The following is a 27,478-nucleotide window of genomic DNA, read 5'->3' on the forward strand; positions in this document are numbered from 1 at the left end:
GGTATGTCATCATTCTGTAGGTGATATGAATGCTAAATGAGAGGCTGTAGACAGTGGTTTTCAACAACTCTTCTGATTTAAGATGCATTAGTGCCGTCATCTCTTAGTAAAAGCAATACTGATAAAAAAATTAAAAGGTGAAAATATATAAAACCCTTACCTTCCAACCTTCTTGTGTGTTTTATGGAAGCAGATGTATACACTAAATGAATATAATCAATTGCAGTTTTGATATATGAGATTTTTCTTGAGGTGAGTGATACTCAACACTATTTTTTTGCAAGACAGAATACCTGCTTGTGTGTATTTGCATATGCCCATGCTTAGGTGAAGAATCCGAATTTTCAGATCTTAATGGAACTAACAATAGACTTGAAAATCTCTGGTGAAGAAACTACACAAAGCTCTTGCCCCTGAATTTAGTGAATATAATTAATAAAGTATTGTGCCTTATTACAATCAGCATTTTTGACAGATTTATTTTTGTTAAGCTGAATTGTGTGGACATAGAAATCCTAATTCTAAAAGCTGAAAACGTCATGTCTGCACTTCCTTTAAAACACATTCTATAACATCATTCTATGGCTTAATTCTTTTGTTTGTGCCTATAGCAACTGTTTCGTCAATAACGGTTCTGGACTGCGTGTTTCCAAAACTGTAACCTGGAATGGAATTGTACCTGGAAGAATGAGGTCATTCAACCAATAGAATAATATACTCTGGAATATTCTTTTACCGGTCTTTGATATGGATGTAGCATCGGTATTTGTAAAATAGATTAGGATGATGACGGTGCACTGATACACGGTTTGCTCAAGAGATGATTGTTTCTCAGTCAGGATTCTAATAGTAATCAGCGAGTGTACCCCAGATTTCCCCCTTGTACTTCTCCTGAGAAGACAAGCACGCATCTGTTTCAAAATAGGACGTTTTGTTGTGTTTGGAAACAGAGTATGCCCCCATCCCTTCCTTGTGATGCTCTTTTCCGGCTCAGTTCTGGGGACTGAGCGTGCTTGAAGGCAGGCCGGCGTGCACGGGGAGCAGAACTGATGTTGGCCGTGCCGAGCCCTCCGTCTGAATCCTGAATCTCCAGCTCTCCACACTGCGCAGCTCCTCACGCGAGCTGAGCTCTGTCTGAAGCTCCTGCACAGCTTCACTTACCTGCTTTGAAAGGGCTGAGGAGAGGGTGAGAGAATGAGTTTGGGATGGAGTGTGGGGGCAAGTTGAAAGCCTCAGCTGCTACTGTAGTGTATTTCCTTTCATTTTCAGAGACCGGGGCAATGCACAACTAAGGGAACAATGTAAATAGCACAGCTGTTACAAGAACTTGATTTTAGCTTGACTTAAGTGAAGAGGTTCCAAAATACAAAGTGAGGTCCTGCTGGAAAGCTGCTGGTAAACTGGTAGTCCTCTTGTGTGCAGATTTACTCCGATAAAATTGAACTGTCCTGAAGAAGAGTTACTTTCATGATTTAGGAATATGCATTTTTTTTAAGTTCTTTTAGAAATTTGCTCCTCATTAGAGCCATACACTTCATAATCTGTTTTGTCTCCTTTTCATGGAATTCCAAGAATCATCTTACATTTAAATGCTTTCTTTCTTGTATTATCTATTATCATATAATTAGACTGTCCATTTCCAGTACTGATCTTTGGGTTTTGTTTTTTGGGGTTTTTTTTGTTTGTTTTTTTGTTGTTGTTGTTTTTTTTTTTTTTTTTTTTAATTTGCAGTGGCTAAATGTTCTCTTTTAATTTAGGGATTTCATCCAATATGAAAATGAGCCAAAAACTTTTGTTCTGTTATTCTGAATTAAAATTCACATTTACTCTTGATTTCACAAATCTGGTATCGTTTTAGAGAATTACCAGTTTGAAATTAAGTCCTTTGTTAAGGTAGAAAACAATATTCAGAGAAGGGAAGAACACTCCCTATGCCCAAAACCTGTATGCAGGGAAAATTAGGAGGAAGAAAGCTATTTTTGACAAGCTGAGTGAAGTGTTTAATTTTCTTTAAAGATAGTCATATATGCCAAACACAGAGAGCTCCCCTGCTTTTCTTTTTCTCAATTACAGCCTTTAGTGATTTAGCATTTTCATGATATAAGCATTCTTTCCTTCCTCCCTTTTATTTATTTAGTTTTTTTTTTTTTTTTGCAGAGGGAGGGGCAGCTTTTCTCTTAATTTCTCCACTGTATATTAGACAACTCTATTAATTATTATAGACTGTTGTTGCAGCTTTCCTGACCTTCACATCAGGTCCTATCTCTCTGTTCTAAATGCATTGTTTTAATGATTCTTCCTCCCCCCGCCCCCCCCCAGGCCCTTCCCCCCAAAAAAATTTCAAGGAAAGCTTTGATGTGGCTTTAGCTGCCTCCAACGTCTGGCCGCATCTCAGATGTGTCACCTATGCCGGGAGGGAATAAGGAAATCACGTTTTGAATGGTAATGATAACATACTAATCACTTCCTTTCTTTGAAGATGGAAGCGAGATATTCTGTCAGCATCCCTGGCTGCTAGAGCTTGGAGGCACTGGTCTAGGTGTATTAGCTTAAGTGTGCATGTCAATACAGCTTGCATCTCCACGATCCATGGGGGCTCATTAGAGCAAGGTAGATCGTTTCGCTCGACAGCCACTCAGATAATACGTGTGGCACCTCCTTTTTTATTATTATTAGAAAGCATTTCTTCGATTTTAAATGACATCTGTCAACAACACAAAGTTATAGGAGTTGTGGTTGCATTTTTTCTTTCTGTTTGACCAGATACCAAAACTGATTTGATGGGGAAAAGTACTAATTTATACAAATACTTGTACGCATGGACACACAGAAATGTACAGATACACATATTCATATGTTTCTAAGTGTCCAGACATATGTGCATCTGTACACACACACACACACACACACACACACACACATTCATGTGCGTGCATATATTCTTACTTATTCACAGCCATGATTAGTTTATAAATCTGTTGGTCAACTGAATAGATCTAGTGGCTGATCATTATGGTTAAAAAACAAAACAAAACAGCCTCAATACAGAAAAGAAAGTTGAGAAGTTGAGAATTTGGGGGAAATCCTCTCATTATCCCATCCAATATAAAAGAATATATATAATTATTATCCTTTTAGTTCACAGTCTAAAGCAGTAGGTGTCAAAAGTCCACCTTCAATCCAATGTCATATATTTGGAAATAAATCCACATTCTTGAGTATCTGTGCATGGAGAAACATGCTTCTCTTGTTTCTTGGTGGTTACCCCAAGTTGTCTTAAAACTAGAACAGCATTTAATATTCTGTTTTAATAGCGAATATTCTATATGGCATCTTGCTACACTTCCCAAATGGGCAGGTGGGGGGCGGGGGAGGGGGGAGAGGGGAAGGGCGGCATTCTCTTAAAAATAAAGTTTCTCTTTAAAAATTACTATCTGCAGGAATCAAAAGAACAAATGAGTTTTTTAAATGATTGCATTTTATAAAAAATAAATACAAAATAGGCATCATAAATCTATCTATGCGAGGGCCTCATGCGTCTACTCTGCTGAAATAGGAAAGATCCAGTTGGCTCTTATCTTCGTACATTTCTCAGTGTTTGGGAAAAAGATTCATGTGGCCACATACAATATGAGTCTTCCTTTTAAAACAAAAAAGCGGATAGTCCATACATGATTGATTGGAAATCTGCCCATAGGAGATTTGCTAAAAATTATCTATAATGGCTAGTGACTCCCCCCCCGCCCAAGAAATGTTAGAGCATAGGAAGGCATTAAATTTTTTTTAAGGCAAAAAAAGAACATTGTAGACGACCGTCTGATTTTTTTCCCTTTTTCTTTTTCAGAGGGCACATCTGCTCGATAACACAGAGAGGCTGGAAAGGTCATCTCGGAGACTAGAGGCTGGATACCAAATAGCAGTGGAAACCGGTAAGAATTCTGAGAGTGAGCAAATTGTCTTGCTTATGCACAGCAGTCTTCACAACACATGACATTTCAGGGAAACTTCAAAGGAGTAGCAGAGACAGCAGCCCGAGATGTGGTTTACATATTGGGGAGACAATTGGGAGCTTATTTGCGCTTATCTTTTTTCAAGTTAAAAGGCATGACATCTACCGAAAACAGTTCCTGAGGTTTAAAAGTATACATCTGAAAAGAGATGGAATACTTTGTCTAAATTCTACATTTGTCTTAATATGCAGTTACATGTTGTCAGTTTACCCACCCGCAATGATTGCTGGCGCACGGTGCGGCCTCCAGTTGTTTGCCCCTTTACATTCATTCACATATGTAAAAATTAACATTTTAATCAGTCTAAATGATGCGAACTAGGGCAAAAGCAGTAACAAAATCTAGCTTACCTTGCTTTCTTGTCCCGGTGTTGAAAATGATTCCTAATGATCCTGTTTCGTTTGTTTTTTTTTTAAAAATCATAATCAGATGTGGGAAAAGAAAAGCCATAGTGAGCAACGAGGCTAATGTTCATGGGAATCTTATTAGCATTAGTTAATACTGTCCAAACTTTTGGTTTGTGTTAACACTAGTTATTAATTTCAGAAAATGCGGCACGAATTTGACTTCTAAGACTTGTCTACTTAAAATAGACAGGCTTTTTTATTATAAGTGTTTCATGCAATGACTGTGTTTTTTTATACAGTAAATAAATATCTGTTAACCCCTGCAAAGTCATCCATTTCTTATAACTTAGCTATCTGTTTTGTTTTGTGAAATATATATCGTATAGAATTTATTTTGTGTAATTTGGATAGCTCTTGGCTAGTATGTAAGCCCCAAAAATATGTGATTAATAATAATTCCATTGATATTTTACATTTAGTGTTATGAAAATGTTTATTTTAGAAGAGCAGGTATAATGAAAATAATTCCAAAGATTTGTTTTTGTGAATGGCTGGTGTTTTTTCTTGACCTGGGTTCATGGCTATCCTATATTGGCTTCTTACAATGTGATGAGGTCTAGGGAACTGAATCAGAACAAAACAAATGGCATTGGCATTATAGTAATGGTGAGAATACTAAAAAAAACTGTAACCCTTCCAGATTCATTAACAGTGGGGCAGCCCTTCTTTCTAACATTATTAATAGATTGGCTTTCTGCCCTGATTGGAATAAAAACCACCTTTCACTTGTTTCTTTTGTCCTTGGGCTCAACTTTAGAAGTGACTGCCCTGGTAAAGAATGTCAATAACAGAAAGAGCCCTGAAGGTGAGGTCAAAGGACCAGACTGGTTCTAGCTCTTGTGTGTGTGACCTTGAGCAACTCACATAACCTCGTAGTCTCAGTATCTACTTCAGTAAAATGGAAATAATATTATATGTCTCAGAACATTCCTAAGACATAAGGGGTGCCTGGATGGCTCAGTTGGTTAAGCGTCCAACTCTTGATTTCAGAACAGGTCACGATCTCAGGATTGTGAGATACAGCCCCATGTTGGGCCGCACTTGGCGTGGAGCCTGCTTAAGATTCTCTCCCTCTCCCTCTGCCACCCCCCTTTCTGCCCTCCCCACCACTTGCACACTCTCTCTCTAAAGCAAAACAAAACAAAAAAATCCTAAGATATGATCCCATATGTGAAAATGTTTTATATAACATAAAACTCATAAAACTATACAAATATAAATGTTGTATTAATTTGTAGTCATTTGATGATATACAGGCACTTTATTCGCAGAAAAAAATTTTATTGTGGTTAAAATTTGTATACATTTAAGGAATTTTTAAAAATTGTTACTTTGACATCTTTGGGGAAGGTATCCCTGTGCATTCTGAACATCTAAGGACTTTCTTTGACAAAACATCCCATTGGTGAGTCTCTTTCCACATGGGACTGGGTTGGGTTGGGCATATTCTTGCTTTGACACTTGATCACAGGGCTTGATTTGTCTGATTGGGCTACCTTTTCTCTTTCACTATACCATTCATGTATTTCCATCCCAAAGCTTAAGGAAGTTATCAAAGAAGATCACAGATACTAGAGGATCATACATTGATCGAGATGATAAGATTGAATGGAATTTGATGGTGATTCCTTTTGATGTGTGCTAAAATACAACATTCACATCAGCTTATCAATGTAGTCAACATGGAAGAAGGTCACTTTAAGAGTATCCCCAAAACCTACCTCCATCCCCTTGGACTTTTTGGTAGAATACAATGGTAGATTATAAAGTTTTGTAAAATTAGGTATCTGTTTGTCATATAACGCTTGGGAAGTTCTTGCAGACTATAAAACCAAGTCTGGGAGGAAGACCAGGGTGGGCTTAGTGGGTAATGACAGATATGGTACAGCCTTTGCCTAGATAAGAGTCATCGCGATAATTCATTTTCTTGAGTTTGAAAGTGGAGTGAGAAATGAGAAAGCAGGCACAAAGGCAGGCACAAAGCCTTTGTCCTGTCCTTGCATCTTCCTAAAGTAACGTGAGGAAAAAGTCATTGTGACGGGCGCCATGTTCTTTCTGCATTTACTGGTTCCCATGTAGCCCTCAGCCTGGTCAGGCCTAGTCAGCCAGCAGTTTTGTGTTTTACTTGTGATGTAAATTTATGATGCTGATCATTTTGTTATAGTATTGGTAGAACAACGTCTTTCAAAAGGAAAAACTTTTAGCATGTATTGGTTTCTTTTTCTTAAAGACTATGAAATGCAAGGAGGAAAAGCAGGAGAAAAGCTAGTATGACTTGAAAGAGCAGAGAAGAGGGGAATGATTTCCAAGTATTGGTCTAATAGTTCTTTGACCACAACAGGAGTTTTCACCAGGCCACAGCAAAATGAGAAAAAAATTACAAAGTAGTGATTTTCTCATAAGGCAGATTTTATTAATTTAAAGGACTACACTTTTTCTCAGATGACGTTTTTTCTCTTTTGGGGTGATAAAAGACAGGCTAGTTTTATGATGTGATATAAATAGTAGGTGGAAGTTACATATTTATTTTCTCTCTACCCAGAAAAATAACAAAATTGACAATGCTATTTGGGTCCTCTGAAATGTTTTTAGAAATTTTACTTTTCCACAAAATCTAGGAACTATTGTCTGCTCGGCTGAATTGGAGAAAGAGGGAACAACTCCATCATTTGGGCTGGTAATTAATCAGCTCTGTGACTTTGAGAAATCACTTCACTTCTCTGTGCAAGTTTTTGTATTTGTAAAATGGAAACCTGACACCAGATTCTATGAATCCCAGAAGGTTGTTATAAAGTAAAATGAGATCATATATATTCAGGTTCTTAGAAAGTAACTAGGGCTCTGTAAAAGTCATCATTTTTATATGTTACTGTCAGCAAAAGTGGTCATCTTTCAAAATTATTGGCAAGAGATTTCAACAAAAATCTATAAACTTTTCTGTTCATTAACTTGATGACTCTTATTGGCAAATATCATAAGAGAAAGTTCGATTATTATAGATGATCAATTATATGTAAATAGAATGGAAAGCATATTAGTTTGACCACTAGTATCCTCCTAGCAAATAATGAAACTCATCTCCTACAGTTCTTGAATCATTTATTTTGTCAAATTGGCAGTTATTGTGATTTTAAGAACAGCTACTCAGCAGAGGAACACATGTCCAGAATGCATTTGGTCTGAGAAAAAGTACATGATTATTTCTAAGTGCCGTTTATACCTTGATATATATTGAGTTTAATACCAATCAGGTTTCTTTCATGGATCCCTTCCTTTTTGAGAAAATTTATGAGATTACAAGTTAATCGAACAGCTCTATTTAGAAAAGAGGCAGATGGGAGAGTAAATGATATTAAACTAAAGAGCTGATGGTAGGACATGTTAGTCTAAGACTAATATCAAGAGGGACAGTTATCAGACTCATTAACAAACTACCTTAAGAGTGACCATCAAAGATGAAACACCATGGTGGTTGTATGAGCCATTGGCTTGACTTGGTTTGACATTTCTTATAAGTTCTTGTCCTAAAATCTGTGAATAAAAAGGGACTCTTCCTTTTTTCATTTCCTGCTAATAATCAAGTATGCCTCTTAGCTGTGGAGATAACCATTTTGTTTGAGGTCAGGGACTTCAAACTCTGAGTCATCTGCCCTTTAGTCTGAAAATATGATTTTTCTTTCCTTTGCAGTCAATTATCCTAGAATTACAAAAGGCACAAAACTAATGGACACTGTATGGTTAATAAACAAAATAGGTTGAAAGAGAAATTACACAAGGGCAGAAATGCAAGGCTCACTCTTTCCTTTCAATAGGTAAGCAGATAGTTGGAGATAGTCATGACTATCCCACCCTGTACCTTAAATGGGCCCAAGTGCACCTGCCAGTACGTCTCCGGAACCATGAGAGTGTCTTCCTACGGTTAGTAGCCTCACATCTTTGAAAAGTAGGCTGTACCAGTTATTAACCTTGCCCTTGCCATCCCTGAGTATCTAAGTATTGTGAGTCAGCACTCCTTCAGCCGGGAGCCACAGCAAGCCACCCAGCTCTGGTGTTCCATTTGGTCATTGATCTCCTTACCAGGTGCTCTACTTTTGCCAGTCTTCTGCTGTGAAGAAAAGGAACTCCAGCCTCCCTTCAGGTCCCTGCAGGTTCCCCACCATGGACTAGTGATTGGATATACGTAGAAATAATGCAATGTTGGGGCGCCTGGGTGGCGCAGTCGGTTAAGCGTCCGACTTCAGCCAGGTCACGATCTCGCGGTCCGTGGGTTCGAGCCCCGCGTCAGGCTCTGGGCTGATGGCTCGGAGCCTGGAGCCTGTTTCCGATTCTGTGTCTCCCTCTCTCTCTGCCCCTCCCCCGTTCATGCTCTGTCTCTCTCTGTCCCAAAAATAAAATAAAAAATGTTGAAAAAAAATTTAAAAAAAAAAAAAAGAAATAATGCAATGTTTTCTTTCTCAGTCTTCTGCCTTCGCTATCTCTTTAATCCTCACCACAACCCTGTGCAGTCATTACTCTTTTCTCATTTTACAGATAGAAAAACAGGTACAGAGAGGTTAAGTTATTTGCCCACACTTATAATCAAGCCAGGAAATAGTACAGTCAGACTGTCTGATTCCATGCTCTTAACCAATAGACCGCACTTAGATATGAACGGGTCCCACATACCTCGATTTTCCAAAGTGATCTGTTGTAGTCCAAATATGTCATGTTCTCACATCTATTAAGTTCCCTTTCACATAACGTATTCTAAAACTATTGAATACTGTGTGTCATGTGCCGAGGACACAGTAGCATCAAGATAGCCAAGATCCCTGTTCCCAGGCAACTTATGTATGGAGACAGGGTTTGGGGGCAGAATGATTCAGGCATTTTGTTGAACTGATAAATGAATGGACTAGTACATTTCAGATAGTGGCAAAATGAAGCAAGGTACTGAAGAGTAACTGATGAAGGCTATCTTAGGCTGTCTAGTCAGGAAAGACTTCCCAGAGAGATGCATTGTAAGCCGAGTCTTGAACAGTACAAAGGTGCCATCAATAAGCAGACTTGGGGAAGAGGATCCCAAGAGGGCAAAGCAAACACAAAGACTCTAAAATGAGAAGATGTTTGGGATGTCCAGGCAACAGAAGACCAAGACGGCTGCCTCAAAGTAGGCAAGCAGTCATGGTACGTGATTAGGTCAGAGCCAGATGGGGTGCAGAATCTGTGGGGCCCCAGGGCATGGGAAGGAACCTGAATTTGACTCTTAGAGTGTGATGTCATTGGAGAGCTTTCAGCAGACAAGTGGCCTGATCTGAATTGTAGAAAACAGGGATTGTAGGGGTCGAGTGGCAAAGGAATGGAAACAAGGAGACATGTTAGGAAATGTTTACAGTAATCCCAGATATGGTTCTTTTACTAATTGAAATGAATAGAAGGATTTGATGGTAAAGATATGGGAGAAATTATAAGTCATTTTAAAAGCCATTCAGGGGCAAGTAGCTTGAAATTTGTCATTAACTTCCTTAACAATTGGCATAAGATCCCAAAGATTCCTTCTTAAGGATACCACGTCCCCTCAAATGGAGACTTACTAGTTCTTGGACCTGGGTGGGCTTCAGGTCCAATGGCTAGTCCATTGTGCTATTGGTGGTGGACACTGCAATTATAAATCTGAACTTGAAACCAAGTTTCTGATGATATGTTATTTGAAAAAAGATGATAATGATACCTATTTCCTAGAGCTTACACAAGGCATAAATGAAACAATGTATGTAGAAAGATTGTTAAAATTATCTCACAAAAGTATGGGTTCTTTTTCCTCTAGAAATCTTCACTTTAGGTAGGTTCTGAATATAAACATACATTATCTCTTAGCTTAATCTTGTATAGTCTCAAGAGGAAATGTATTAGTTCTTTACTACCCAAAGTGGGGCTCAGAACCAGCAACAGCCCCTGGGAGCTTGTTAGAAACGCAGGATCTTGGGTCCCATTTCAGATCTACTGAATCAGAATCTACATTTTAACAAGATCAGCCAAGCCACTTGTGCACCTCAGAATTAAGTTAGATGTCCACTTACCAGTGTTAGCATTTAGTCTGTGCCTGTTTGAACTGGATAATAGCCATGTCGTTGACTCTCACATACATGCGTAGATAATGTATATCTAAACCTGCGTGGAAAAATTTAGGCAGGTAGCTATGTCTAGTTAACACCTACACTTCCTGTGGAGTAATACATACGGTAGTGTCTGTTAATATTGGTGGCATTGTATATGAGGGTCTTACTGAGGAGCTGTAATAATTCTTTATCTTACTTTGTTTAGGAAAATACGAATAGGCATTCCTTGGCAACTAGAACAGCTAGTAACCTATCCGCTAACCCAAAAGAGACTCATTATGACACTTTATTTTTCTCAAAATACATTTTTCCCTATATTTAACACTACTTACATTATTTTTACTTTATTATTTTTTTATTTTAAATGATTGGTTTTAGTGTTTATTTATTTTTTTGAGACAGAGAGAGACAGAGCACGAACGGGGGAGGGTCAGAGAGAGAGGGAGACACAGAACCCGAAACGGGCTCCAGGCTCCGAGCCGTCAGCACAGAGCCCGACGCGGGGCTCGGACTCACGGACCACGGGATCATGACCTGAGCCGAAGTCGGACGCTCAACCGACTGAGCCACCCGGGTGCCCCTAACACTACTTACATCGTTTTTAAACGAATGGTATATTCATCACAATTTCCTGTGTGTCTTGTTTTATCAGGGAAATGCAAAGATAGATTTTCTGCGTAAGCATACTACCAATGTTCATGTATTTATAAGTTCTTTTCATAAAATACATATTTTCTATCCAGGCCATATTTGTTGTAGTAGTGACACAGGAGATTCTTCCATTTCTGTTCGAGGGTTTTCTTGGAGTCCTAGTTCTTTTCTATGAGGATTCTTGTTGTCTCTTTCTTTCTCTCACTTGCTCTCTTTCTCTCTCTCTTGTGAAAGGATTCTCACCATCTAGTTAATTAACACATTCTCACATATTTGTCTCCCTCCTTACCTCCTCTCTCTCTCTATATATAAAAAAAGCAAGTTCCAGTTATATAATACAGTACTATCAATTGTGGTCACCGTTGGTAGATCTTCAAGCCATATCCACTTTGTAGCTGACGGTTTGTGCCCTTTTTCCAAAGTTTATACCCCTTGCAAATATTTTTTTAATTAAAAAAATAGATTTTATTTCAAAACTATGTAATACTTACCTAATTTTAAGCTGCAGATAGTCCCCATTTTAGGACTATACTTCCACAGACCTGTTTTACATGATATTTTCAGGTTATTTTTGCTTTCCATGATTTTACCTCATCAAAATCTGAATATATTTGTCCTAATAGAGTAAGGCAGAGAAACATATGGAGCACTTTTTTTTTTCTTCTGGGAAACAAATAATTCTTAGAATTATAGCATTTTCATGAGAATAAGATAAGCTATGTACACCACTTTTGTCTACTTTGCCTACATCTTTTTTTGAGTTCATACAAGAAAAGCAATCAATCAAGTATCAGCTTACCTTTTAAAAATCAAACCAAATGTGTTTCATGTTCAGAACTTTTAAAAGAATCAGAACTAATGCATTTGAGATATGCAGTCCCTTCCTTTGCATCTTTGATTGTCTCAGAGTCTTGACTGAACTACTGATGGAGTTTTCCAGAGAGTTTCAAGGAGTTATAGGAGGATTATGAAGTATAAGTCCACAATACTGCAGTTTTATCACATTCTGTCTTTTGGTTCTTAATACTGTCTTTCAATTTACCTTATTATTACTATTATTTTAATCAACTCACTGTAGAATCCATTTTGAACTTTAAAAAAATTTTTAATGTTTATTTATTTGAGAGAGAGAGAGAGAGAGACAGAGACAGAGTGTGAGTGGGGGAGGGGAAGAGAGAGAGGAAGACAGAATCCAAAGCAGGCTCCAGGCTTTGAGCTGTCAGCATGGGGCCCTACGTGGGGCTAGAACTCATATGAACCATGAGATCATGACCTGAGCCAGTCGGATGCTTAACCGACTGAGCCACCCAGGCACCCCCTCATTTTGAAATTTTAATCAGTCTTGGGAGTATCTATCAAAACAAAGTTTTTTTATAAAACTGAAGGTAGCCCTTTTCTTTATCATTTCAGGGTTTTCTTTTTCATGTCTCCTGACATTTTCTTAATCTTCTACCTGTTCCTCATTGTTATTATTAACCTCTTTCTTCTTCTCTTTTCTCCTTCCTCTTTTCCTCCCTTATTCTCTTCAAGAAATCTTTTGAGTGTTCATTGCTGGGTACAGTGTAATAATTATATTCAAAAACACAGATCATCAAATATATTAATTTATCATCTACAGAAAAGATTGATGGATAAAACAATGCACAATAATACAAAGTAATACATAAAACTATTTTTGAAGTTGTAAGCTAGCTTGAAACTGAGCTAATATCTCCTGCACAAAATATAAGAAAGTTTTTCTTTTTCTGTCTCTGTCTCCATTTACTGGTAAGTCATTTATAAGACTTCTTGGAAAGTAGATCCAAAAAGTATTAACTGTAAGTTTCTTGCTCTTGGAGCTGTTATCAGTTGGTAGAAGAATAAATTTCTGATTCTGTAATTTTAGTGGGAATGATATACATTATATAAAAGAAGGTGCACATTGTATTTCACGTTTTTAACAGGATTTCATTGAGCTCTGCTGAGAGTATCAGATGCTTCAGGGATGCAGAACTAGAAAGACAAGATATCCCAGTCCTGGGTTATCTGAATAGTTGATGTTATACCTATAAAGACCGATTCAGATTTTTTAATTTAAGTAGTTTTGTGTAGGCACAGATTGGAATTCAGAAAGGCACTCCCATGTCCATACTATTGCAACAGTATGAAATTAACACTGTATATTGTTCTATAATTAAAATGGGATTATAAATTTGGATTGATATTAACCATCTACTTTATCCCCAAAAATATTTTAGGGAAAATATTTTTCTATAGAAATATTTTACTTTTTGACAGAAAAAAATTATCGCTAGAAATTCATTGTTTTGGGGCGCCTGGGTGGCTCAGTTGGCTGGGCGTCTGACTTCAGCTCAGGTCACAATCTCGCAGTCCGTGAGTTCGAGCCCCGCGTCGGGCTCTGGGCTGATGGCTCAGAGCCTGGAGCCTACTTCCGATTCTGTGTCTCCCTCTCTCTCTGCCCCTCCCCCGTTCATGCTCTGTCTCTCTCTGTCTCAAAAATAAATAAACGTTAAAAAAAATTTAAAAAAAGAAAAAGAAATTCATTGTTTTGGTTGTTGGAGTATGTGGTTACGCCCTCAGAATCTTCAAGATCCCTTTGCTTGAACACGCATTTTTTTTTTTTTTTTTTTAATGCTGATAGGAATTACTTGACCACGTCCTGCAAGTTTTTAAGCAGTCTACCCAGTGGTAAAATAATCACTTTTAATGTGCCATTGTCACTTACTTTATAATTACAACCCCGTTAAAGTCCAGCATCTCAAAAAGCTGTGGTTCTTCTCTGAAAAGAACAGGGGAGGTTGTCATTTGGGTGAAGCTCTTGAAGAATATTTTCGAGTTACGCTTAAATTTGCTTTGTGAGGTTCTCTGAAATATTGGTGAGCTCCATAGTGGTTAAGAAAAGGATGTCATTTATACCCTATTTGGAGAACCTTCTCCTTAGGTGGTCCAAGTGAATTCATAGTGTTCATTTTTAATCCATTAAAAAGTATTATACTCATTTTTAAAGGTGTCTTACCCCGTAATGCCTATAACTTTTCCATTTGGTTTGTAAGATGACACGTGAAGCCATTCTTATTCTGTTGCATCTCTGTTGAGTTGAGAAAAAGAATGACGGCCAAAGCAGATCGCTAAAATGCCAATTTACTTTCAGATATTACAGTGAGGACCGTTAAGCTTATGACCTTGTTGCACTGTACTTATATAACTTTCCTTGGGATTTTTTTTAATCAGGTTTATTTTCCCTTTGAGTCTGACTTCTAGTGCCCAGAAGTTTTCTTTTCAGCAGTGTTTATGTATTTAACAGAATTTTCTGAGGTGGGTGCTACAGAATTTTCACAGCATGGGTTCACATTGGACTAAGACTTTGTGTACAACTTATATCAAGTGGAAAACTTGATGGGCATGAGCTTTAAAAATGTTTTTTGTGTGTGTGTGCTCTACATTTGAAGCTTTTGCCTGTATTTCCTGTTGGGCTACAATGTTTTCCAGCATCGCCGAAAGAGAACAAAGTCAACATTAAAAAATAATTTTCTTATTGAAGAATATATTTTTCCAGCTAAAGTCATTATCAAAGAGACTGTCATGGTGGGTCACCATTCATGTATGGCACTGTGCTGCCCTTTTGCATCTTGAGGTATAAACTCTAAGTCATAGTTAAATAAATATCTATTTATTTAGAGAGACGAAACCACCCTAAAGCCAGACGAGGAAGTTTTTTGAAGACTGTCCCTTTTGCAGGAAAAATAAGCGGGTTGTTGAGAATCCTGCCATTATCCTCCATGTTGGTAGTCTCATCACAATTGATTGCCTAAGGTCCTGATCCACATTAAAAGGTGGACATTTATGTCCACATAAAATACGCCTTTAAAATGGAGCTAGTTTTCTGCATTTCCAATTTCTTTTTGTTTTAAGTTTATGTATTTGTTTTGAGAGAGAGAAAGAGCGTGTGTGTAAGCATGAGCCTGGGAGGGGCAGAGAGAGAGGGAGAGAGAGAATCCCAAGCAGGCTCCACACTGTCAGCGCAGAACCCAACGTGGGGCTCGAACTCACGATCTGTGAGATCGTGACCTGAGCCAAAACCAAAAGCCAGACAAACGCTTAACTGACTGGGCCACCCAGGGGCCCTTCTTTTTGTTTATTTCCACTTTCAATGCTCTTTGCAATATGTGGCACTCGAAAAGAGCACAGCAGAGCCCTAACATTTATTCAGAAAACAATTATTGGGCCCTAAGAAGTTAGAGTCAGGGTTCATTAGCCCTGGACTGAGCTAAGCTGATCTCTGAAATAGCAAGAAAATACTGACTTCAATTAATATTATTAGCGAAATTTGTATTTGGGAATAGGGTAGGGTAGATATTCAACCCGCCTGAAAGGGAAAACAGATTTTATATATAATTTAGAAAGGAACAGACCACGGCACTGTCCTAAGCACTTAGAATACTAAGTTTCTATAATAAGCTGGAGTATCTTGGCAAAATATCTACCAGGGAAATACATAGCTCTAAATCCCCATAATAAGCATAATTCGTGTTTTCAAAGCAAGATGCAGGAAGTAATTAAGTCCATTTCATTGTGTCAGGGAAAGACTTGGGAGAGATGGACCTTATGGAATAAATACAGAAGGAGGAAGGAGAAGTGGGTAAAGCATGAGCAAAATCAGGCTTTGGGCAAATACATGGCTTGTGAGAGTTTCTAGAGTGTGTCCTATGGCGTATCTAACGTTCACCTTAGTTATTAAGTATACTTGAAAGTGGTAACATTTGTTTTGAAAACATTTTCCCTCAAACTTTTTATTGTGTCAGAGTAACCTTCCCAGTTACCCCATCCATTTTAATATTCAGATGTGTAATTATTTTTTTTAATATAATATGGAGGTTTTTAATGCTCTAAATTATAAACTTGGGTCATTTTTAACCCAATTTTGTAATTTTTAAATACTTTGTTATTATGTGCTGAAAATAATGCTCATATTAAGAGTAACACTGTATAATTGACTTTGAAATTTTCAGACTCTTTTTACATCTGTTATCTCATTGAATCAATTGATAAATTAATTTATCCAGAATGGAAATTTTGGTTCAGGCTGAGTTGACTGTTCCCCTGAATACTTCCCCAAATGCTATCTATTTTTACCAACCAGAGTGGATATTAAGTTTCATTTGGTTTCATGAAGGAATCAATGTTTTTTGTGTCCCTCTTCCTCATTAACATATCTATAAATTGTCTATAATTATCTATACTGTTCAATGCTCTGGACAGACTTGTGGATGATTCAGACCCGGACCTATTCTCTAAACAAACAAACAAAACTCTCATAATAAGAAAGCTGCACAACTTTAAAGGATGCACCAGTTTTTCTCCCTGGTGTAAGCACAGAACTTTTACAAAGTCATCCAGATTTTTCATGTGGGATGAGTTAAAGAGATTGACTGGAGTGACTTTGTTAATATAAAAAGGAGACCTTTTTTTAAAACACTATGACCCTAAAAGGTAAGCTTGAAGATGGACCAAGTATCTATTGCCTCACTGATATCGCCTGCCAGCTGTGAATTTTCTTACTACAATGAGTCCCCTCATTTTTATTGCTGTGTGCAAGGTATAGTGTTTCATTTTTCTTCCTACTCGGGCTTCCTGTAGAATACACACCCCATATAGTTCTTTAAATTCATACTGTTGTGAGAACAAGTCAGTCTTTCTGTTCTCTCCTTTGTTAACTGTATACCGCATGGAGGAACAGCTCTTTCGTGCCTTCCCTGAGTTCCTGGACTCTGCTCAAATTAAACACCATAAGAGTATCAGCAGGTTACAAAGGCAAAGTGTATCTTTCTCTTCGGCATTTTTGTATAACAGCGTCTTGGTTATATGGAAAATGCTAACAAATTCAAGCAAACTAATCGTCTCACACCCACCCTTTATAAAATAGGACTTCATATCTAACACACAAAAAGTAGGGTGACCACATGTATAATGTTTGCTCTCCTTTGCGGCTAAAAAAAAAAAAAAATCTATGCATATAAAATGCATAAGAATTACTTTTTAATCCAAGAGCCAAGTCAGATCACCTGTCTTTCACCTGCAGTGAAGCAAACTGGAATGTTCATGGAGCTTTGTAACTAGACAAGTTCAAGTCTTGGTTACCGCATAATAACTTGGTTACCTTGGGCAAGTTCCTTAGACTTGTCTAGCCTCCGTTTCCTAACACACAAAACTTCTGCAGGTCTTCTACGTGGAGGTTGCTGTGAGACTTAAATGAGGCAAACTGTACAAAACACCCATTGCCTGTTAAGTCCACCATAGGTGCTCAGAAATGGTAGTTGCCATTTGTGCTGCTTTGCAGGGTAGCACCAGCTGCCGTGACAAGTAAACCCCAGGTTCCCGAGCGGCCGGCTGCAGTCAAGCATGTTGCTCACTGCTTGGAACAGTCCAGCGCAAGTGTTCCTAGTGGGCAGACAGCCTTTCAGGTGGCGATTCAGAAATCGAGGGTTCTCCCGCTTCGTGGCCCTGCCCTGCACGGAGGCTTCGGAGTCCTCTACGTTTTGCCAGCGACCGGGCAAAGCCAGCGTGGAGGAGGCCCACCCACTTTCCCACCTCCGTCGGCAGCAAGCGACGCACGTCGTTTCTGCGTGCGTTTCGCTGGCAAGGACTGGTTGGATGGTGTCACCCGGATGTGAGGGGAATAGGACCCCTGGTTCCAAATGGACAACCACCTTCCAGTCACAACTTCGTAATAACGCACGTGGACAGCTTCCCCTCCGGCCGTATCATTTATTCCTTGCCCACTTTACTCCCTCATAATCAATCAGTTAAAAAGCCCTGGCCGGTAGAAAACAATGGGGTGAGGTGAAGGAGTAGAGGGCTTATGGGTCAGGTCAGTGGATGTAATCTAGGATTTCTGACAAATGAAACTTTCTCTTATCTATGTTCTGTGAATAGACCCAGGAAAGAGTCAATATCATTTGCTTTCTTTTCTAGCAGGCATTTATCGCTATTCACTTCTCAAATTTATATTCCTTAGATCTGTAACAAAAGATAATTCCGCTACATGTGTTTTCATCTAGAGTGTTGACAATAGATACAAGTCAGCAAATTTATTTATACCATTTCTAAAGTATGTGCTTCAAGAACACTGCAAAACGTCACAGCCGAGACGAACCTAGGGAGACGGTGACTAAATGTAATATGGTATCCTGGATGGATCCTGGTATCCTGAAACATCAGACAAATGTCTGAGGACATTAGACATAAACTAAGGAAATATGAATAAAGTAGGGACATTAGCTGACAATACTCGGCAATATTAGCTCACTAACGGTGACAAAGGTACTACGGTAATGTAAGGTATTGATAATAGGAAAAAGTGGGTATTAAATATATGGGAATTCTCCGTACTAACCTAATTTTTCCACAAATCTAAAACTGTTCTAAAATAAGCTTTTTTTTTTTTTTAAGTACCTTGCGATCAGAGCAGTCTCCATATTTGCTAAATATCCACAGTGTGATCTTGTCACTGCTGCAGACCTGGCTTCTCCTTCCTAACTTTTATGTCACCACTGTCAATAATTGGGCCTCCCCAGTAGCTGACAGGACCCATGTCTGTCGAAAGCATCTTGCTCAGGATTTGGCACTGGAAGTGCCCTAGTAATGGATACTTCCTCTTTCTTTCTTCACTCTTCCTCCCTTGGTGCCTCTAAGTCATTCCGAAAAGAACGATGTGAACTTTTATTTGGCTATCAAAAAGATCAGACTAATAAATTACTTCACCTTACAACACCAGGAAATACTAGATACATTGTATGGGCGCATGGTCCCAGTGTTCATGTGGTTCAGCCTCATGGGCCCTCTTTATGATGTGTAAGAAGGAGTAGACTATTTTACTTATTAGAAGAATGGTGGTCAATATTTTTTTTTTCTCTTTCAGTTTAGAAGAGTAAAACAGACTATATGAGGACAATAGAAATAACTTTGTAAGAATATTAACATTATAGATAAGTTTCCCATTTCTGAATTTCCCAAAATATTACTGTTTAATTTTAAAATTAAAAAAGAATTTTATCTGTGTATAAAAGTGCCTAAAATCTATTCTTGAAAAATTATTTCATCATAATCTCTCGAAACATAACAGCAAAAGAGAGAAAAAGAGAGATTCTATTTGTGAATACCATGAAGAGGCAAGATGCTTGTAAAAACCTAATTTTCTATTTTTTTGTTTCTCCATATGTAACTGCCCAAATTGTGTAATACTAGAATTTACATCTAAAGGTCAATGTCTCTGAAAATTCTATAGTAACTGACTTTTAAAACTATGTTCTTAACTTTTTTGGCCTACTTCTTTAGTTTATTCTGGCATCATAGTGATGATTTCCTTGTATCTCTGAACACAGTTGTACCCATTTCAGCAGTATTTGTATGTGAAAGGAAGTGGGAGTTCGAATCCAGATTTGTTTGACCCTTGAGATCTTATATTGACCTTAGTAGGTATTAACTTTTTGGATCAATAAGAGTTGTTATTGACCTCAAAGAAAAGTCAATATCTGCTTGTTAATTTGCAGCTTGAAAATGTTACACATTTTGTTCTTCCTTATTACCCTACTTATTTCAACCTTTAAAAAAAAAAATGTCTTTAGCATTTCTACCAAGAGATCATCTTGTCAAAACATTTTAATTTTGTTGTTTAAGAAGATAATCATTGGGTATGGTGGTCATTTGTGAGTAGTTCATTTCAGTTTCTTATAAAACTACAGCTGGCTGAGATTCGTGCTGTTCAGGAAAGTGAAATACACTTTTAATTGTATTTTATTTAATGTAGTTTTTAACACTCGAGAAACAATTTAAATGATATATAGCTCATGACAGGAATATTCTGACGTGTATATAGGAGAAATGAAAAAAAGGTAAATTGGAAGTAAGTGGTCTGAAAAGCAATTAATGATGTTTTTCCCTTTTCCATGTGTAAATAAAAAAGATCAGTGCAGATGAATGTTCAGCAGGTACTTTTTATGTGCATAAACATTAAAAGCTTTTAGGTAAGTACTTCATGTGTGGGTTTGAATTTTAGAGGCCCGTGCTTCTAAGTTTTATTAAGTGTTTAAGTTTTAAGTATTGGTAGAGAAGTGACTTTTCACATCATCATTGTTTTGTATATTAACATGGAAATGTCAAGTTTTGCATAACTTGAAATGTCTCAGAATTGCCTATTGCTGAAATTCAAATGTCAGAACAATACTTCTGCACATATATGACTCTGATATTTCAACTCTAAAAACCTCATAAATGATTCAGTATCACTTTGGCCTTGTTATGATACAGCTTTAAAACGAGGCAGAGAGATTTAAATCTGGTTTAGGAAGGGGTAGTCCAGGCTTAAAGCACTAATCTCTCAACTCATTAATGATCATTAATCTTTTTTTAAAAACCTATGTAACCATTTTTGTGAAGAATTTTAGTTTTAAAGAGGATCCTTTCAGTATTTTGCACCAGAAAAAAAAGGAAGCTATTTCATTTTTCAGCAACAGGATTGGCTTCTATCTTACTCTCTTTTGTGATATTGGTTCATTGTCATGGAGTTCTCAATACTGTATTTTTTTTTGAAAAAAAAAAAAAAAAGCTTTATTCAAAAGATGAAGGCTTTCTAGGACATTAATGATAAATAGAGGCCAAATGGCCGGTAGAAGTCGACTTTCAACTATTAATTTACTCTTCTAAAGTTTGCATGGCATCTGTACCTTTAAATTTTTAAATTTTAGAGCTGGAACGAGCCTTAGAGGCGACAAACCTGCCTTTGTCATTTTACACAGAAAACTAAATCTTGATTCCTGGTCCCTATTTATTGCTAGCTGGTTTAATTTTTTATTTAAAAATCTCAAATACCGTTGACCATCGCTGGCATATTAATAGTTTGAAATAAAATACCTTTACCAGCCCCATATTTTTATATTAAGTATTTCCTTTATTATGGAAAAAGAGCTTTCCCCAGGGGAACTTTATCACTTGAAGAGGCTTATTTTCATATGTGTTCCTAATAGCCTGTTGTATTTCCTTTTCTAAGATGTAAGTTATGACAATTAAAATATGCCAGCATTTCAATATGATAAAATTGATATGTTTAGGGTCCTACTATTCCAGAAATAAAAAAATGCTATCAGGGTCATAGCTTGGAGTGTGTACTTTGGCGTGTTTCAGTCTTCCTCTGCTAGGAGATTAGTGGAAAATAAGCTCTGTAAATTAAATTTTATTGCAAAATTATCTTCCGATGTTCAGCAGTAAAGATAATATTGAGTGATAAGACTGGAGTGGATTTTGTATAAAGCAATTACAGCATGAAGACCACAATCTGAATGAAAAACATTGCTCAAGATTTTCTATAACTGTAGAAAACTTCATTTGGGGATATGTTTAAAATGGTTTCATTTTATACAGGTGAGTATAATACTTAAGATAGATTGCAGTTTGAAAGCAGCATTCCGGAATGGTTTTCAGGACCATTTATACATGGTGAGAGGGACAAATTGATATATGTGTGTATATATACATACATATATATGTGTGTATGTATATATACATATGTATATATTTTTTCATACTTGAGAAATTGTTATCATTTCAAAAAGTCTCCATTACTGGAGTTCTTTCTATAAAGCTTGCTTTATCCAGTGAGCCTTTCTCTCTTTAGAGACTCTCTCTTTAGATAACTGCATATAAAATTTAAGATGAAAATACACATGGTGTATTACACTCTCAGCTTGGCACATGTAAAGAGGAACTTCTGCTCCAGATCTTTATTGTGTAATTGAAAAAGGATCTGGTCCTTTAATAACTTGATTTGTACCTCAACTCTTGGGTCTGGCCTTCACATAGCAATTACAAACAGGTAAGCACAAAGATATTGTTCTTAAATTATGTGGAAGGTCCTTGGTTTGAAAGAGACTTGGCCAAGGAACCTTGGAGAAGACAATATGTGTGTGTACATGACCATGTGTGTTCACCACCGTCCCCCCCTCTGGAACCACAGTTCATGTGTGTTTCTGGCCTTATGCTCTTCTTTTCCACCAGTTAGTCAGGACATGTTGAGTGGGTGTCTGATATGAGCAAGTTGGTGTCACAGGATACAGGATACCAGAATGGTGGAGACAGATTATGGCTGGGTCACCATTTTGGCTTCATGCCAAGGAATTGAACATCTAATAATATTATACAGCAGAAATTATTAAAGAGATCCTGATGTGCATAGGATCCTGTCACCTTTTAATTTAAAAAAAAAAAGGCCACTCCCTTCAATAAATAGTAACCTAAAAAAATTAATAATAATTCAGAAGTTACTTTTTCCTTCCCATTGGCAGCTTGGAAGAGATAGTTTATTGATTCAGTGTATATAAATACTTATCATAGGCTTATCATGTAACCATTACTTTAGGCAATTCATCCAGCTAAATGGAGTCTAATGCCATCATGAATGAAGACTGTGGAGGTTTATCAAGATGAAAATAGCCCATTAAGAACTGATCTGTACCAGTTTCGAGAAGCAGAGCCTGAGACCTGGCCCGTGAGGCTTTGGCTCGGAAAAGTTCACTCGGTGCTGGGCATAGACCAGCTCCACAGGCCCCAACTTTATTAGTGTGGAGATAAGCTGATTAGGTCTTGTCAATCAAAGGTGCCCATATCTCAATTGAGAGACACACACTCTCTCTCCATTTTTCTTTAAGCATTGAAGCAGGCAACAAAGAGAGAGATGTGTGGTATGCATCCCCACGGTTGTCGCCATGCAGGGTGCAAGGGTCCTGTGATGATGTGATGACTGTATTAAAGAGTACATCAATTTGTTTTAAAGTGTTTTGATTTTTTATGGTGGCATTAAGAGAGAGAACATTGTGGTTGCAGCTTTACTAGAAAGCAAAGAGTTCTAGAAGAAGAAAAAAAAAGTGTTTCTTTGAAGCCTACCAGGGCTTTGAATCTTGCTGTGCCAATGGGCGCTTAAGTGCTCCCGTAACTGGCATCCTCAGGTCCACCATCAGCTTAGGAACTACCTTCCTCTCCAAATTATTCCTTTAGAGGAGCAGGAAAAAAATGTTAAATTGACCGACGTGATATTAATGTTTATCGACCACAAGTTTTATTTAGTTTTTTTAATGATTTAAGATTTTGCATGAGCAGGTAACATCTATTGGATATACCAATGTACCCCGATTCATTTGTAAAGAGCAGAGATACTTCAAAATGCTCCCCAACTATGGATGGGCAGCGTTGCTTCATTTAATTGTTTTATACAGAATAGTGACTGCCTTGCCTTATGTATCTGGAAGATAAACTTGACTAATGAATATAGGCTGTCAAAATGGAATTCTGTAGGGCTTCAGCTTGAGACCTCATCATCTAGTCAGTGTTGAGAAAAAGGTAGAGCGATGGTGTAGGGGGAAAACCTGGCCTTTTGTTCTTCACATCTGAAGTTTGCTCACTGCAGGCCTCCTTCCCACTTCAAATGCAACAACAGAAAGGAGCCCTTCCTCTTCTCCCCCTCACCCTGCATGCACCCCCCCTCCCCCCCCCCCCCCCGTGCCGCAATCCTGCATGGCCACGGTGGCACAGTGGATTATCTCTTTATCAACTATTCTTCCCTTCATTCCGTCCGTTTTCCACTAACCAATCAGGCAGCCCTCTTAGGAAAGACTGGTGCTCATTTCAATAAAATGTGAATTCAGTACACACAGATCCACACAGCCATTCTAGATGTTGCTTGTCACAGAACAGAGAGGCATCCACCCTCCCCAGACTTGGAGACCTCTACTGGGTGTCCTATGAGAAAAACAAAAATTTGAGTAGATGAAGACAGGACTAGTAATAGTGTCTGAAGTGGAAAAGGTATTCCATTTCACAGAATACTGATTAGCCAGAGTGGACACACTGTTACATAAGTGTGTGTGCCATGCATACGTGTGTGAATGTGCTCATAGGTACCTAGAAAAATGTGTCCAGCATTTAAGACATGTGAGATAGTAAAAACTACATTGTCACTGGTTCTCTACTGACCCAGACGGGGGTAATTGGCCATGATGAGCCTGTTCCAGAGAGTATGTGGTCTTGAAGTGCCTTCCTAATTGTTGGAAAGATTAGACATAGCTATGTTTTAATATACATAGATTTTCCATTCAGGATCCTTTGCCTTAAGACGTTTTATTACAGGGTTTATATTAATATCAATAGTCTTTATTTTTTTAATCTTTATTTTTGAGAGAGCGAGCGAGAGAGACAGAGAGACAGAGTGTGAGTGGGGGAGGGGCAGAGAGAGAGGGAGACACAGAATCTGAAGCAGGCTCCAGGCTCTGAGCTGTCAGCACAGAGCCCAACACGGGGCCCAAACCCACGAACTGCGAGATCATGACCTGAGCCGAAGTCGGACATCTAACTGACTGAGCCACCCAGGCACCCCTCAATAAAGTCTTTAGAATGCTCACTGATTTTTTTTTATAATAGTTAACATGCAACTTTCCAGAAATACCTTTTTAAAAATATATATTGATACATTCACATGTCGGACACGGTGTCTCTCTATTCTGTATAAGCTCGTTCTCATTGCTTAGGTTTCTAGCTTAATGTTACTTTTTCAGAGAAGACTCTACTGACCACTCCATTGAAAGCAGCTTTGTCCTCATATCTTATCAGACCCTTCCCTCATAGCATTGATAGTAAATCAGGATAATCCATAACTCACTTTTTCTCATCTGCTCCAGAAGAATGTAAGCTTCCTGAGGGACATTTTTTTTTTTTTTGAGTGACTGAAAGAATTGGGCAGCTGTAGTTTTTTATTTCAAAGAAAAGTGCTTATTTCCAAAAATTCCCCTGTAACCTTTAGCAATGCAATAATCATAGCCTCTTCCCAGACCACTTTTAAGGAGATATACTGTGGCTTTGTGGCATCTTAGGAGTTGGCTGTATCTGTCACTCAATTGCGTTGAAATTCTTAATACTTTCAAGTAGTTCTCTCCAAAATACCATTTTGTGCATTAAAAAAAAATTTTTTTACTCAGCAAAGTGATAATTAAGAAAAGTATACCCTATTTAAGTTAGTCCACCACGCAGCTGGTATATACCCGTTAATAAGCATTTGGTGGTAAAGATTTTAAGCCAATAATGAATCTGGATTCCCTTTTTCATTGACTGCATACTTTAGTTGTTAACTTTGTTTTTCTCTACTATTTACCAGTTATACTTTCATAAGTTCACTTCGGTAATTGCTTTTAGGCTACGAAATTAATAGCAAAAATTCAGTTGCAGTATGATCACGTTGACTTACCATGAGTCCAAACGTATGTTTGTTTCACTGAAATCCTGAAACAAGGAGTATAGGAGGAAATGGTTGGACTAAGGGACATTTGCTAATAGTGGCTTTGTCATTATGGAAACCTCAGTTTTCCCCTTTATTATGTGATGAGCAGAACACATAACCATCTCTCGTTTAATGCTTATAAAGATAAACCCTGAAATTATTCAACATTAGGCTGTAAGCATCATCAGTTCCTAGCAGTGATTTTGGAGGATTACTTTTTTGTTGTTTGTAAATTTAGAAGCTGAGCTCAAAAGGGAGTAAGATATTTTAACATCATTCTCTGATCACTGAATACTAAAAAAAAGTCTGTTTGAAATAATACAGGGAATTATACACCAAAATAGATCATGCTGACAATCTGCATTTGACAAAGCATTTTCCAAAAAAAGCCTTTAAAGAGAGAATTTAGGGATACCCTAGAAATATTTGGAAGAATATCACAAACTAAAGACTACTGTCCCTAATTTGCCCCTCAGAAGTATTTTCCATCAATTAGTAAATATGTTTTGAGTTGTTTTTATCATCATTTCACACACACCCCAAATTTAAACATCTATCATTGCACTCTATAGTGTACCAGAATTTACCAATGTCACTAGACATTCTTAGCCCCTGAGACACTACTTTCTTATTTCATAAAGGCGGAGGAGTATTCTGAGCGATTTGATGAATTTTTCTTCAGGAAAAAAAAAAAATTGTAAATAAATAATATCAAATGCTTATTTTTCTGCTTCTCAAATGACCTTTAAGTACTTGTCATACAGAATAGTCCTGGTTTATCAGGAGTAAACAGACATAACTATTGGACACTGGAAGTTTGAAGTATCATCATTAAACTACCAAAATTCAAAAGCAATGATGTTTTATGATTTAAAAAGAAATGTGGGTTGTTGTTGGTTTCTTTCCATATTCTTCCTTGGCACGTGAATATTTGTTCAAGGATTAGAGGGCCATGATCTTCTGTTTCTTTATGTTTACCTTGCAATTCTGCTAGACAAATGTTTATTTCTGAAGGTGGGTAAAATTGAGTATATTTAGGACAATAAAGCCAATATTACCTTAGTTTGATTTTCTTTTAAGATATTTTTCTTAAGTAACAAATACCAGGTAACTTTCAGAAATGGGAGGATTTAGAAGGCAGTTTTACCTTTTAGTGTGTGCATGTGAGCCCGCGTGCATATATATAACTATATAAAATAGATTTTCTTTTATAACAACATCTAAGTGTCTCTTGATTCAGCTAGTTTTATCATAGCAATCACATGTTGTAGGGAGCTCTTTTGTACCATTAATAATAACTAAAACACAATCGTCTTTTTAAGGGAGAGAAAGAGAAGAGGGAAAAGGTGGAATTTGAAAAGGGGGGGGGGGGAGTCTGTTCCTATTCCTTCCCTGAGGCTGAACTGTTTATCACTCTATCCTCATTCGATAAAAGTGAATTTTATAATAAAATTTTCCCTAATCGGGCACTGTCAGTGGAGGTGTCTTATCGCTGAGAGGAAAATGACACCGATCCTATCGGAAAACAGAAACGATGTCACCATGTTCCCAATCACAGCTCTTCAGCCCCCATATCTACCTTCTCCACAAACACCAAGCAGTGCTTTTTTCATAAGAACATCAAAACCGAGCAAAGTCATTAAAATTGCACCCGCGTAGAGTTGCAGGGACCAGCCGCACTAGCGCAAAATGGGATGTGGGAAAACAGACTCTCTAAATGTGCTAATTCCATTGTCACGTGTTTACGGCTTAATTTTAATCAGTTAAAAAAGCCACACATTGCAATAAATTGGCATTATCTTCTGTGACACCAGAAGACACAGTTGGTTCAAGGATTTAGAGGGTCACTGGCAACAGTATATAGTATTACAGACAAAGTATTTTTACGCTTGAACTGCGGTAGCTAAGGTACAATCCCCAGTTAAGACTGCAAACAAAGACTATAACCCACATTGCACTAAGTTCAACTTGCAGACCACCTCCATCTTGGATGGA

General features: G+C 37.7%; 1 protein-coding gene across 7 annotated transcripts in view; it reads left to right on the forward strand.

Annotated features, from left to right (window-relative positions):
- The window catches only part of VTI1A (vesicle transport through interaction with t-SNAREs 1A), a 361,308-nt gene that overhangs the window by 86,797 nt on the left and 247,033 nt on the right, over positions 1-27,478 (forward strand). For all 7 annotated transcript variants that reach the window (XM_058697777.1, XM_058697778.1, XM_058697781.1 and 4 more), the window contains one exon: positions 3,845-3,929. In XM_058697777.1, coding sequence (XP_058553760.1) covers positions 3,845-3,929 — 85 coding nt within the window. The remainder of the gene's footprint in view (positions 1-3,844; positions 3,930-27,478) is intronic.

This window comes from Neofelis nebulosa, chromosome 13 (genome assembly GCF_028018385.1).
Source record: "Neofelis nebulosa isolate mNeoNeb1 chromosome 13, mNeoNeb1.pri, whole genome shotgun sequence".
Lineage (NCBI taxonomy): Eukaryota > Metazoa > Chordata > Mammalia > Carnivora > Felidae > Neofelis > Neofelis nebulosa.